This window comes from Watersipora subatra, chromosome 5 (genome assembly GCF_963576615.1).
Source record: "Watersipora subatra chromosome 5, tzWatSuba1.1, whole genome shotgun sequence".
Lineage (NCBI taxonomy): Eukaryota > Metazoa > Bryozoa > Gymnolaemata > Cheilostomatida > Watersiporidae > Watersipora > Watersipora subatra.
In genome coordinates, this window is record NC_088712.1 from 33,171,505 (window position 1) to 33,186,968 (window position 15,464).

The 15,464-nt window shown below is 35.4% G+C and overlaps 1 protein-coding gene across 1 annotated transcript in view; it reads right to left on the reverse strand.

Annotated features, from left to right (window-relative positions):
* LOC137397289 (protein bark beetle-like) overlaps nucleotides 1-15,464 on the reverse strand; it is a 163,939-nt gene that overhangs the window by 99,492 nt on the left and 48,983 nt on the right. The window contains 5 exon segments of the mRNA XM_068083579.1: nucleotides 1,741-1,881; nucleotides 2,383-2,552; nucleotides 9,888-10,055; nucleotides 14,229-14,442; nucleotides 14,588-14,720. Coding sequence (XP_067939680.1) covers nucleotides 1,741-1,881; nucleotides 2,383-2,552; nucleotides 9,888-10,055; nucleotides 14,229-14,442; nucleotides 14,588-14,720 — 826 coding nt within the window.

Here is a 15,464-nt window from a genome sequence, read left to right on the forward strand (position 1 = left end):
ATTCGTATGGCAAGGATGAAAACCCATCGAGATTCGTATGGCAAGGATGAAAACCCATCGAGATTCGTATGGCAAGGATGAAAACCCATCGAGATTCGTATGGCAAGGATGAAAACCCATCGAGATTCGTATGGCAAGGATGAAAACCCATCGAGATTCGTATGGCAAGGATGAAAACCCATCGAGATTCGTATGGCAAGGATGAAAACCCATCGAGATTCGTATGGCAAGGATGAAAACCCATCGAGATTCATATGGCAAGGATGAAAACCCATCGAGATTCGTATGGCAAGGATGAAAACCCATCGAGATTCGTATGGCAAGGATGAAAACCCATCGAGATTCATATGGCAAGGATGAAAACCCATCGAGATTCGTATGGCAAGGATGAAAACCCATCGAGATTCGTATGGCAAGGATGAAAACCCATCGAGATTCATATGGCAAGGATGAAAACCCATCGAGATTCGTATGGCAAGGATGAAAACCCATCGAGATTCGTATGGCAAGGATGAAAACCCATCGAGATTCGTATGGCAAGGATGAAAACCCATCGAGATTCGTATGGCAAGGATGAAAACCCATCGAGATTCGTATGGCAAGGATGAAAACCCATCGAGTTCGCGCAAACAGATTTATGGCAATAATGCAAGCACACACACATTCATGCAAGACGAGTGTATTGCTTGAAGTAGCCAACAAAATGCAATTTCCCCTTGCTATCATCAAACCTTCTTGTCTAGTTGAGCAGGCGAAGGTAGGACAACTCCGGAGAACCAATGAAGATGACAAAGGAATCAGTGTCATTAGTTCTCCATGTACATATTATTTCTATGATAAGTACCTCAGACTCCAAGAAATATACTATATTTTCCCAATGATATTATGTACTAGCTCTTTATTTTTAATGTGATGTTGAGGGTGACGACTGAGACTAATTAATTTCAAGCATTGCGTGATCTGATTGACATTTAGTTCAAGGGACACGCAACCGCAGGTCATAATTTAATCGATGTGATTTCATTACCTTTATCAAAGACAGAACATTTATTGAAGCATAATTAATTAAACCAGAATGTGTTTGTATTAGTCGGCGTTAGGACGATCGCGGGCATTGTTGATTATCTAGAATCTTAGTTTATTATTAGAGCTCTCCGGGTTCAACAGCACCGATTGTCACAGAAAAACGCAGCCTCAATGACAGCGAAAGAGATCAACGACCTAAGGCTAAATGAGAATTATGACGTCACATTTTGAGTACCTGAACCAAGTGTTTTTTTTGCAGGACGTACTTTTGACACCCCGTTTTTCATAGTTCTGTTAGTCTTTGTGTATTGAATACAGGCTCATTCGAAAGCCAAGACTCTGATGTATTGAAATATTTAATAAAAAAATTATGTAATTTATGTGCTTTAAAGGAATCGTGGACCACCCACATTTGCAAAACCCACCAGACCACCAATGCTGGTTGGAGAAAGCTATAAGATATTCATAATATTAGCTGTTTCAAAGGGAGGTCCACTAATAATGTTGCGCACCAAATAAGCTACAATCAACAGCCATTCTAGCCATAAACAATCCCGAAAGGCATGAAATTCAAAAATAAATAAAAATAAAAGGCACAAAAATAAACAAACTTTTAGACTGTTTTCAAGCCATGATTTGAATATTCACATTGCATAACTGACATCTAATTTACTGAGAGCCTGAAGATCAACAACTTGGTTAGTATTTACATACCATTGACATTCCTGTCAAACCTTCGCGGGTCCTCAATACCCGCTCTAGAATCAGGGATGCTGGTAAGAACATCCGAAATTAGCGCAGGAAAGTAGGCTATTGAGGCCAAATTATATCTTGTCTGCTGGTCAATAATTCGTTCTACAAAAAAGCAACAGCCCACAACAGTGTAGTCTGCGTAGACCTTAACACTTTCATAAGATAACAAAGCTATGGAACTTAGATAACTAGGGTACAGTGGAACCTCGGTTCTCGAACGCAATCCGTTCCAGAAAGTTGTCACAAATAACTCTATGATATCTAGACATTTTTGCTATGAAACAAACATCACTCTATGAAATATCTGTAGCTTTGAGGGATTACAATAGAGCAATAACATGTGAATAGCTCTATGACAGGAATATTATCAAAGCAACACGAAGATAAACAACTTAAAATAGCAAACAAATTCATAAAATGACAGACAGCAATTTTACAACAACAAAAACTTTAAACTCCAAGCAAAAGGGTTAAAGACAAAAAACTATTCCACTAGTCAAATAGTTGCATTATAGAGTAGAAATTGCAATTTTTTAAGCAAAAATCGTGAAGTTTATTAAAATTGTAGACAAGCAGACAAAAATAAACTATAGTAAATCTCACCAACTATGTATGCATAGTATGCATCCAAATTAGTGATGGCATCACTGCCCTCAGCATTGCTCCACCAGTTTATTGAGGCATTAATAGTGATGGCAGTGTCTGTGCTATGGGTGCACAACTCCAGGTGTGAGTCAGGATTGACCAGCTCATTGCGGTAAACTAATACATTGCTACAAATACACTGTCATGTGATAATACGAGATACCATGAGGTAACCAACACATTACAACACATACACTGTCATGTGATACTACCAGATACCATGAAGTAACCAACACATTACAACACATACACTGTCATGTGATACTACCAGATACCATGAAGTAACCAACACATTACAACACATACACTGTCATATGATACTAGCAGATACTATCAGTTCCAAGTTGGTATATTTCATGAGATTATTGAAAAAGTCCCCAATAAAGTTTGAGGCAACTGGTCATGAACAGCAAAGACAATCATTGATGGTATTCAATTTGTTTGTATTCAATGGCAAACAAACAGTTTTTACATATATCTCGCTCAGTTTATTATATTTTACTTTTGTTGTAAGTGCAATCATTATACAGTCAAACATGGATAACTCACCCACGGATAGCTCGAACACATGGTTAACTCGAACGGTTTCTTTGGTCCGTTCCCACGTAATGATAAATTGCTATAGATAACTCGAACTCAACACTGCCAACTCGAACTGTTTTTTTCCAACGGCTACCGAAACGGTTGTTATCGCTTTAGAAAATCACTTTATTCCAAGCCATAGAGGTAAACCTCAACTTTTCGTAGTTCATAGGCGTTGTTATTACCATCATCGGCAAAATATTTTTGTCAACGACTTGTCTAAAGGTTTGGTGAAATTAGATTTATACCAAACATCCGCGTAGCGATCGCCCTTCAGAAGTAAGGTAAAGTGAGGTAATCTTTGCATAAACTTAAAAAAAAATCGGCAAAACTGATTGTGGGTAAAACGCTCAAAAGAAAAAGATGTCTTTTCTTTTGAGCATTTCAACAACGATCAAGTTTTGCCAATGTCAATCTGAAAAACGTCCTGGCAATAACATCACCTCAAACAACAAACCAATCTCAAGTGATAGAAAAATCTCTATACTTTTTGATAAAAACGTTTTAAACTTTACATTAGAAGCATGTAATTTGAAACAAGCCATTTGTGCTTCTGATTTATATTATAGTTTGTATATGTACTGATGTATTTTCTTTTGAGCATTTCAACAACGATCAAGTTTTGCCAATGTCAATCTGAAAAACTTCCTGGCAATAACATCACCTCAAACAACAAACCAATCTCAAGTGATAGAAAAATCTCTATACTTTTTGATAAAAACGTTTTAAACTTTACATTAGAAGCATGTAATTTGAAACAAGCCATTTGTGCTTCTGATTTATATTATAGTTTGTATATGTACTGATGTCTTTTCTTTTGAGCATTTCAACAACGATCAAGTTTTGCCAATGTCAATCTAAAAAACGTCCTGGCAATAACATCACCTCAAACAACAAACCAATCTCAAGTGATGGAAAAATCTCTATACTTTTTGATAAAAACGTTTTAAACTTTACATTAGAAGCATTTAATTTGAAACAAGCCAGTTGTGCTTTTGATTTATATTATAGTTTGTATATGTACATGTATCTACTAATAAATAAGTAAATACATGGACTTGTGACAGTGCTCTGATAACTTGAACGCTCTGATAATTCGAACACTTTTGCTCGGTCCCGTGAAGTTCGAGTTAACCATGTTTGGCTGTACTCTTGTTTAGAGCTTGAAGGGGGATGTTGTATTATTAAGAGTTGTCTACCCCCATGCTTAAATTGTTGTTAACCACACCCACTGTTCTGGAAGATTCTAATGACTCATGTTCTATTGTGTGTGACTTATGAAAGACACTTATTAGATGTTGAGCATTCAGACAAGCTGTGTTCTTTATCTAATTGTAATAATCTAACAATTTTCATTTCATAACTATATTTAACCAGGTAGCATATAAGCTCATTGCACGTATTGATATGTTTGTTACTATTTGTAGCCAAAGCTGGCTATTCATTGTAATGAGAGAAGAGTTATGAGCGATGATCCATTGTGAGCTGAGTTCATATTACTACAATGATTCTATTAAATAATATGCTATAAATCTGAAAATGTTCAAGTGATATAATAATAATAATCTATCAAATGCTACAAATATATTCGAAAACAAGTGACATAAACAAACCATACTTATAATAAATTCAAAAACAAAAATTAATATTCTAAAATTAACATTATTAAAACAAAGTATTAGCATCATTTGCTCAGCCAGTTGCGTTCTGCTTTTTGTTTTCGCTTGTCATCGCTTTTCCATGCTGATGACACATGACAGGCAACCCGTCTATGGTCACCAGTAGAGAAGGGTGGAAGGGGTAATGAAAATAAGGAATGACGAGTGTTGTAATGTGCTGACAAGTTAGTTTGAGATTTAAATTGTGTGAAGGCTTAAAGATATAATGTTAGTTGGTATAGTTGCTGTATAGGCAAAACACAAGACCTTTTAAATAAAGGAGTTGATGGAAAATAAGAGTTTTTATGATATATTATTCTAAGCAATCGCTTCTGGATGACCAAAAATCTGTTTAAGTAGCTCATTGGAGCATTTCCCTATGCTTCCAAGCAATAAAATACTTTACTGTTAGTTAGAGTATTAAATAAAAGCAAAAGAGGAATTCCTGGTAAGATCAACGAGGCCTGGTAAATACGTCCCAAGCTTTGTCGCATTTGTTGCTCAATATTTCTATGTTTCTTGACCAGTTTAGTGTATTGTATTATCTATTGTAATGCCTAAAAATTTTATGCTATCCATCATCTGTATGTTTTGTCCATTCATGAAAATGTTTTTCTTAATCGAAATTTATGTTGCAGATTTTGAATCACTATGAAATTAGTCTTGTCAACATTTGATGTTAGTTTGTTTTGGTCACACCAATTTTTTATCACGTCTAATACTCTGTTTATTATAGCTACCCTAGGAAACTTATATTTCGTTAGTATTTAGTCTCGCGAGTAGCATACAGAGTAAAATTTCACTGCAACTTAATTTCGCAGCTCTGATGAGTGCGAAAATATAGTGATGTAAAAATAAATGCAGTGGAACAAACATAATTAGATTCCTCAGGTTCAGTTCACCGAAGGCTTGTATTCACTGGTTGCAAGTTGGGGCGGCTAATGTTAGGCAACTAGTTATGAACACCTGGGAGTGTTGAGGGGGGCAGTGTAAGCCCCCAACAGATTTTTCTTATGTAGGGCTTTAGCCTACATCGTGTGAAGTTTTAAAAAATTTTATCGGGAAGTATCAACATTTTTCTATTTTTTGAGATTTGTTTTGTTTTAGGTGATGTGACTGACGAGATGTTTTTAAATTAAAATAGGCAAAACTTGATCGCAGTTAAAACGCTCAGAAAAATGACATCTTTTTCTTTTGAGCGTTTTAACAAAGATCAATTTTGCCGATTTTATTTTAAGTTCATACGGAGGTTTCCACGCTTTCGATGGGACATGGCCAAGCAGATGTTTGGTAAAACTTGATACTTTGCAAACCTTTATAAAGGTCGTTAACAAGAATATTTTGCCACTGATGATGATAATAATGACGTCTAAGAACTACTAAAAGTTGATGTTTTTCTCTATGGCTTCGAATAAAGTGATATTTTACAGTGATAAAAACCGTCTCCATAGCCGTTGGGCAAATAACTTTTCGAATAAATGATGTTGAGGTCGAGTTATCTGAAGCAATTTATCATTGCGTGGGAAGGGACCAACAAATCCGTTCGAGCTAACCTTGTGTTTGAGATGAAATGTTACATTTTATCCGAGGGCGAGTTATCCGAGTTTGACTGTACTTAGCCACGGAAAGTTCCTAAAAAGTTGGGACGGCTCAGCCGGCCAGCCGCCACAGGGAATACGGGCCTGGAACTTCGCCGATAAAAAAAAATTCAATTTGGGACTAGTTTGTAATTGTGAACCGCAGGTAGAATGTGTGGGGTGAGGTCGATAATGCAATTTGATCGCTTGCTGCCATTTGTTTCTTGGACTATTAATGAACAAAGCTATTTAATTTCGCGTTTGCGCTTGTTCGTTATGATAGTTTAGTTTCGCACATGAAAGTTTCACGAGAGGATGACTCCGCGAAAACGCCAAAGTTAGATGAGGCGAATACATAATTGTCCTAGGGTATATCTTTATTCAAGTTTTAGTGGTATAAAATAAGTTAGTATCAGCAGCGAGCAAAATAGTTTTAAATTTATCAGTACTCTTTACAAGATCATTTATATATAACAAAAACAGTGTTGGTCCAAGGATGGAACCTTGTCGCACTCCACATTTAATTACTAAAGGTTGTGATATTTTCTGAGATATTATAACACTTTGAAGACGATTAGAAGATTTAATTTAATTTAGAAGAAATAATTTGAATTATTTCTTTTATTTGAATTTTTTATGTTATTATGAATTATTTTCTATCTCTTAACTCGAATTAGAAAAAATTTATTTGTTTAACAACTAAGAGTGATCTATTGTATCAAAAGCTTTTGAAAAGTCAATGAATATACATACCTAAAACAGATAGACTATTGTTTAGAGCTGCAAGCGTATTGTTTGTAAATTCTATCAATGCTTCACGAGTTCCTTTCCCTTTCTGAAATCTAAATTGAGTTTCTGGAATAAGGTTTTCTTTAATAGTGTAGTTATGAATTTATTGATTGATAAAATGCTCAAAATTTTTTGAAAAAGCCGGCAGAATAGAAATAGGTCTCCAGTTATTACATAAAAGATTGCCTTTGTTTTTAAACATACTTAAGGTAAAACTAGCGCATTTCATTTTTTGTTATTACTTTATTTCATTTTATTAGTTGTTAAATAAATTAGGAAAAAAATAAAACAACTGTAAAGGATTTCAAACCTTTTCAAACAGCTGTAACTTTTAAATTTCATATCATGAAAGAAGTGTTTTGTTGAAATAAATTAGGATTAAAAATAGAACTGTAAAGGTGTTTAAATGTAAATGTGAAATCATTAGCAAGTAATGGCTAAACATAGTCTGTTTTGCTACGATTACAATGAAAAATTATTTGGTATACAATTATATGATTTTAGTTCGTTTTAGTGTTGTCATCATAAGGCGAAACTATTGTATAGTCGTAATCATTAAAAAGTAGTAACAAAACAGTATGTTAACTTTAGTGCATTTTGTGATTATGATCTGCAAGATAATGTAACATTACAATGTAGAACGTGCAGAGTTCTTACCTTCGAGACAGACGGTGAACAGACAGACAGACGGTGAACATAAACGCTGAATCTAACTTGAATGAATTTAGCTTACTAAAACATACTTGAAGGAAGTTTCAGTATGCATTTTAGAAAACTTTTAACTAAAATTTTATTACTTATCTGTTTGCAAACTCGTTTTTACCATAACGGATGACGCTGAACTGAGATACAATCGTCAAATTTTAATTTCGAGAAAATCTTTTATTGATATTGTTTGGCGGAAAACAAATTAGCCCAAGTAAGGCGAGGACGAAAAAGCATCGTGTTTAATAGAGTTCTTAGATTTTCAATTAATACGTCATTTCACGTGTGAAATCGGGAAAAGGGTGTATACAGTACCCTAGGACACTTATGTATTCGCGGCATCTAACTTTCGCGTTTTCGCGGCAACAGCCTCTCGCGAAAATTTCATGAGCGAAACTAAACAATCATAACGAATGAGCGAAAACCCGAAAATAAATAGATTTCTTCATTGATATTCACAATAAAATCGTCATATTAGAAATGCAGGCAATTTTCGTGTGTGGTTGGCTCATTGGGCAAGTTTTGTTACACTCATTATAGCTAATACACCGACTGAGCAGCTTGGCAAAACAAATTAAGATAATAAGTTTTTTTTGGAAATGCCTAAACAAATGAAGAAGATGATGATATTAGTTTAGTCATTGAATTTGTAACTGATGAGGATGACAGTCTGGTAGGGAAAGTCATAAAATTGAATAATAATTATTGTGGTGATGAATTTTTTTACCAACCAAAAGCAATAACAACCCGGGGCTATGGCCACCGCGGCACCGCGTGCTATAAATACTTAAATTATAATATTGGCACAACATCAGTCACTGCGGGAGAGACCTTGACGTCATTGATAGTCCAGGAGACAAACTGCAGCAAGCGATCAAATTGCATTATTGATCTCGCCTACACATCTACCTGCGGTTCACAAATACAAACTACCGTACTTTTCGGACGATTAGCCGCTACTTTTTTCTGATGATTTGAGCCATGCGGCTTATAGGTAGGCCTACAAGGGTGAGGCTAATCACCGTGGCTTATTCTGTGGCTTTTTCTTTCTCCGCTAGGGCGCACTAACGCGCACTAACGGGAATCTCCAATTAGTGCACTTCTGGCTGTGAAAGAAAATACGAAACAATGCCTCACTGTACTGTCCCGTTAGGCACTAAGTTAAAAAGCGTCGGATAATACGAAACTGTGCCGTTCTGCACTGTTCCGTTTTAAATGGCAAAGTTGCTGCCACATTAAAAAGCACAGTCCTTAGTTCTGCGGCCTATAGTAAGGTGCGGCTTACATGTATGTATTGTTTTATTATCGTTTTTAGAAAATAAAGCAAATGCAGCTTATAAAGAGGTGCGGTTTATAGTCCAAACAGTACGGTAGTCCCAAATTGAAAAATATTTCGTACCAGTGAACTGGACCTGAGGAATCTAATATTTGTTCCACTGCATTTATTTTCACATCACTATCTTTTCACACTCATCAGAGCTGCGAAATTAAGTTCCAGCGAAATTTTACTCTGTGTGCTACTCACGAAACTAAATACTAGCGAAATATAAGTGTCCTAGGGTATATAGTAAAGACTGAACGATAAGAGCCTTCGTAGACTCGTAGTGAGACAATTGGATTGCAAATCTGCCGTTGCAATCTTCGCGAGTTAAAATCCAGCATGATTCGAGATTTTAATTCCAAGATTTTAATAGCTATAGCCAGACAGACAGACAGACATCCGAACAGACGACGACAAAATTTGAGATATTGTATATAAAGATGTGAATAGCTAGCTATGATTATGATTGGATGCTATATATAATTTCTGACTAATGATTATGATTGGATGCTATATATAATTGCTGACTAACGATTATGATTCGATGCTATATATAATTGCTGACTAATGATTATGATTGGATGCTATATATAATTGCTGACTAATGATTATGATTGGATGCTATATATAATTGCTGACTAATGATTATGATTGGATGCTATATATAATTGCTGACTAATGATTATGATTCGATGCTCTATATAATTGCTGACTAATGATTATGATTCGATGCTCTATATAATTGTCAAGGTAATAGTATTTATACAAAAGGAAATATTTTGTAGTTCATCAGTCGACAGCTCACCCTACACAGATAACCCATATTCGTACCTAGAAGAGATGACAATCACGGCACGTGCACGACTTCGAGGCTTGAGGATGGTCTCGCTGAGGCTAATTCGGTTACGAGTCATCCTATTCATGGTGAAGTAGAGAGTCTGCTTGCTTGACTCAGTCAGCCTCATCTTCACAACGTATGGTCCAGAGTTGTCAGTGAAACTGTAAAAGATGCAGCAATAGTCTGAGACAAACACCTATCTTATATCTTACCTTATAAGCCGACCTTGAAGAGCATTAATGAAGATGATAATTATAATTGTTATGTTTTATTTTACTTTATTTAATGGTAAAGTTTTTTCAGCTGTACAGTACGCGCTCCTACAATGTAAATAATCCGTTCCAAGAACGTTTACATTAAACAGATTTTACGTTATAACAACAGTAAATACATGTAAAATGCCTCCCACCCAGGATCTTTCCCAACTCGCTCCTCACTGAGCATACAAACAGAAAAAACTTGAGTAGACTTTTTTAATTTGTGGGCTGTACCGTAACTGCAGCATTATTAGTTTGCATCGACAATTTTTCTCCTTTTTCTGATCAGTTCTACTGGTTTGATAAAGCAGGATAGCAGTAATTTTACAAAAAGTTGATGTAGAGTGCACATCTTTAATGTGCATTTACAACAATTTGTGTAATTTTTTAAACAGCAGTCTATTCTACAAAGTAAAACTAATAACAAATACTTTCTACACCTATAATAAAGCATAATGAAAAAATAGTTTTACCATAAAAAAGGGATGTTTACCTGTTCGTCATCTATCTTTATCCAGTTGTGTATATATATATAATAGATATATTGCTATACACACACGTCATTTTTTCTCTAGCAAATGCGATGAGATAGATTACCATTTCGCAAACTCGCCCAACTTGACACTTTACGTTATATGGAATTTTTAACGTAGTACGAAGCAAAGACTTCATATAAATTCTTTATGTTATCTGGAATTTACGTTATAACGAGTGTAAGTTATATTAGCATCTACTGTACTAGCAGTACTATTAAAGAAAATAAACTGCATGTAAAGTTCTATGTGAAGTGAGGAGTGTAAACACATGAACGATCACGTGTATGACCAACCAATGACAGACTGAGATTCAAGAGACCACAATTTTTAGAGAGCCCTGGGCATTTAGAAAACCCAGCAACATTTATAAGACTCTGATATGCGTGAAGGGAATTATATCTGATGCCTTTATGCTTCTGGCAATGAAATATAGTGTAAAAATCGTGTCTTTAACAAGCAACATGAATACACTATTTACCACCCTGAGTTGACCACTATTGACTATCACGTACTACTTCTACATTGATATTACACAATACAATGTACTGTAAAACCTCTAATTGAACACCACCTTTATTTGAACATCACCTCAATTTGACCGCTACCATAGCAGAAAGGCTGAAAAGTGAAGCGCCACCCTTTAATTGAATGTCATCTCCATTTGACCACCACATTGACATTCTTTGATCTTTACAAACCCATAATAGACAGACTGGCATTGCAGCGGGCATAGTGCGCTATAGCAACCAAGCGCTGCCTCATGTATGTGTGTGCGAACACATACAAATATTGACGTCATCACGCCAACATGCCTGGCATTTACATTTAAATTCCTCGATAAGAAAGCAATCAAAGTTGCTAAGCTTAAGGTAAAGCAAAAAGAGTGATGGAATGTCCATCTGAACTGAGACCGACACAAGATGGGTGAGTTTCGGTAACTGTTGATCATTACACTGATAAATCTGTTGTCCTCCAATATTAAAAATTACGTGTTCAAAAGGAGTTGACCGTGTTAATATTCAACTTGCAAAGGTACTAAGCACAAATGAGTATATAATGTAAATACAGTCAAACATGGATAACTCGCCCTCGGATAGCTCGAACACATGGTTAACTCAAACGGTTTCTTTGGTCCGTTCCCACGTAATGATAAACTGCTTTAGATAACTCGACCTCAATTTGGTTAACTCAAACAGTTTTTTGCCCAACGGCTACTGAGACGGTTGTTTATCGCTTTAGAAAATCGCTTTATTCCAAGCCATGATAGAAGTAAACCTCAACTTTTCGTAATTCATAAGTGGCGTTATTACCACCATCGGCAAAATAACTTTTGTCAACGACTTTTCTAAAGGTTTGGTGATGTTTGATTTTTACCAAACATCCGCTTAGGGATCGCCCTTCGGAAGCAAGGAAAAGTGAGGTAACCTTCGCATAAACTTCAAAAAAAATCGGCAAAACTGATCTTGATTAAAACGCTCAAAAGAAAAAGATGTCTTTTCTTTTGAGCATTTCAACAACGATCAAGTTTTGCCAATGTCAATCTAAAAAACGTCCTGGCAATAACATCACCTCAGACAACAAACCAATCTCAAGTGATAGAAAAATCTCTACACTTTTTGATAAAAAGTTTTAAACTTTACATTAGAAGCATTTCATTTGAAACAAGACATTTATGCTTTTGATTTATTTTATAGTTTATATATGTGCATGTATTTACTAATGAATAAATAAATACATGGACTTGTGACAGTGCTCTGATAACTTGAACGCTCTGATAACTCGAATACTTTCGCTCGGTCCCGCAAAGTTCGAGTTATCCATGTTTGACTGTATCTGCAAACCTGGGTTATACAGTACAATGATACGATACGATTTTAGATGCGATTTTAATCCGTTCCAGGGTTGGCATCGTATGGTGAAAAAATCGTATGTAGAGGTATAGAAACCATAGTAATTTTATAATGCAAACATCCCCTGGTAAATATATTTTATACAGGTACTGTACATATTAAAAACCAGTAACAAAATAGTATATTAACCTTAGTAACTATAGTTACCCACAGTAACTTTAGTGTATTTAGTGTATTTATTGGTTAAGATCTGCATTAAAGTGTAACATTGCAATGTGTACATTATACATTGTACATTATAATGTACCATGTGCAGTACGTAAAGTATAGAGTTCTTACCTTCAAGACATACATACATACATACGTACGTATAACATATACTTAAAATTTACTTTAAATAAGTTTAGCTTACACACTTAAAGCATAACTGCCACGTACAACTTTTATCGTTTTTTAATAGGTAAATCAGACACGCTGATTCCGATTTTGTACTCAAAATAAAGATTGGTCCACTAATTTTTAGAGTAATGAAAGCTTTTACAGCTTTTTAATATCAGTCTTAAAAACAACACAATCGTCACAACAAGCTCCGCCCATAAATATGTGATGTAATCTAGCTTCTAAGGAATGGAAATTGGGAATATTTATTCCGATTTAGAATGATAGAGATGGGTGTCTTAAAACCCATTATTATCTAAATTCAGCCTTCAAAATAATCTCAGTCTTTTCTGAAAGGTAGATTAGCTATTTAACATTGCATATTTAAAAATGAGCATAACAAAGCGCGATAACAACGCTAGCTTGTGATAAAATCACGCTTTTTTGAACTCATTTTTTTCGGTGTTCAGCCTAGTAAACATCCTGTAGCAAGCTACAAGCAATTTTAAATCGTTTATCTACCTTTCATAAAAGAATGAGATTATTTTTAAGTAAAGCTAAGCTTTAGTATGTATTTTTAACTATTTTACTGAATTTCAACCTTTTTATTACTAAAATTTTATCACCTATTAGTTTCTGGATTCGTTTTCAATATGATTTTAGCTGATCTCATTGAAACCTTTTTTAACCTAATTCGACGAGAAAGCCCAAACACTGTTTTCATAATGAAGTGGAATTTTGTTAGCAGATTAAGAGAAGTTGTCTGACCACTGACCTTCTTGTTTGAAGAAATCCCAACTCTAACTTTGCTACTGATTTTAAAGGAAAAATATTACCATTTTACACACGAGAATCGCTGAACTGAAAGTGATCATCGTGTCGCTTTCAGGCGTTGTGAAAATGTTTTTGGCAAACATTATTTGGGCGCCATTGTTACTTTGACGTACGTAATAAGCACACCGACTGCCAAATTTGAACTCAATCACAAATTTTGTTGAAATCGTATGGTGAAATAAGATTCGTATGGAGAGGTGAAAGAATCGTTATACTTCACTTCGCAAGGTGAAAAAATTGTATACCAGGGTAATCGTGTTCTAAGGGTACATTATAGTTCGGTGTAGCCCAAAAGTTAGCAGTTTCTAGTTATAAGCAATCTATTGGTGTCATCCAAAACCATGTGGTGAGCGAATGCTGATCTCTCTTACCTGCTATCTTCAATCCTATAATTGACACGCTTGTTAAGTGCTGATCTCTCTTACCTGCTATCTTCAATCCTATAATTGACACGCTTGTTAAGTGCTGATCTCTCTTACCTGTTATCTTCTATCCTATAATTGACACGCTTGTTAAGAAAAACTCTGTTCCTCTGCAGGTCAGCCGTGTTGTGAATGAGAAGCACTCCTTTTGAGTGTTGCTGGAACATCACCTTGACGATTTGCCCAATCATACTGAGCATGGGACTGATCTTGACAGCCTGGTAACTATTTGCAACAAGTCTGCTGTCTCTCATGGTGAAGTTGGTCGATTCTGAAGAACAAGATTAACGCTATGTCCACTCATGTTATAAACAACCCTGGAAAATTGTTCGAGCAAATCCATGCAAGTGTGCCGTGTTATCATGACTTGAATGTGGCTTGAATTATGCAAAAGAACGATTTTAAATTGGACTCACTATCAGTATCGCCATAGCATGAAAGTAAGTGGATCCCCTCGGCCTCATTCCTTGAGATACTAGAAGATTGATTAATAGAGAGCAGCGAGTCCCCGCAATAGTTTCCAACTCTCAGCCCAATTCCTGCATTGTCCTACCACAAAGAACGTGAATGCAGCTATAGCTCACTGCCCAATAACTCTATTATATAGATCTATGAAATTGTGAACTAAACAAAAATGAAAAAGGCTACCAAAAAGTGATGTTTAAACAAATAACAAGCGAGGGTCAAACAAACGCAAGAAGCAACGATATAAAACCTCTTAATTAGCAGGATGAGAAAATGACAAGAAAAATTCAAGAGAGAACAACTGCAGCATGGGGCAATGAAAAAGCCCAAAAACATTAATAACACTCAGATATGTTTGAAGGGAATTATATCTTGTGTGTTTATGCTTCTGGCAATGATATATAATGCTAAAATCGGTTCTTTAACAAGCAACATGAACATATACTGTTGACAACACTAAGTTGACCACCGTTGACACCATGTACTACTTCTACGCTGATATCACATATTACATATCATAAAACCTTTGATTGTACCCTACCTTTATTTGAATGCCACCTTTATTTGAACGCCACCTTTATTTGAACGCCATATTTAATTGAATGTCACTCTATGAGGAAGGTTGAAAAATAGAGCGCCAACCTTTAATTGAACGCCGCTTCCATTTAACCGCAACTTTGACATTCTCTGATATTTGCCAACCCATAATAGCAAGTGATCAATAGAAAAGTGTCCACAAAATCGTACCAATAATTAGTTGGTTACATCAATAATAATTAATTCTTTCGTTGTCCAACTTCAGAGCTTTTCGTTTTTTCTTTATTAAAA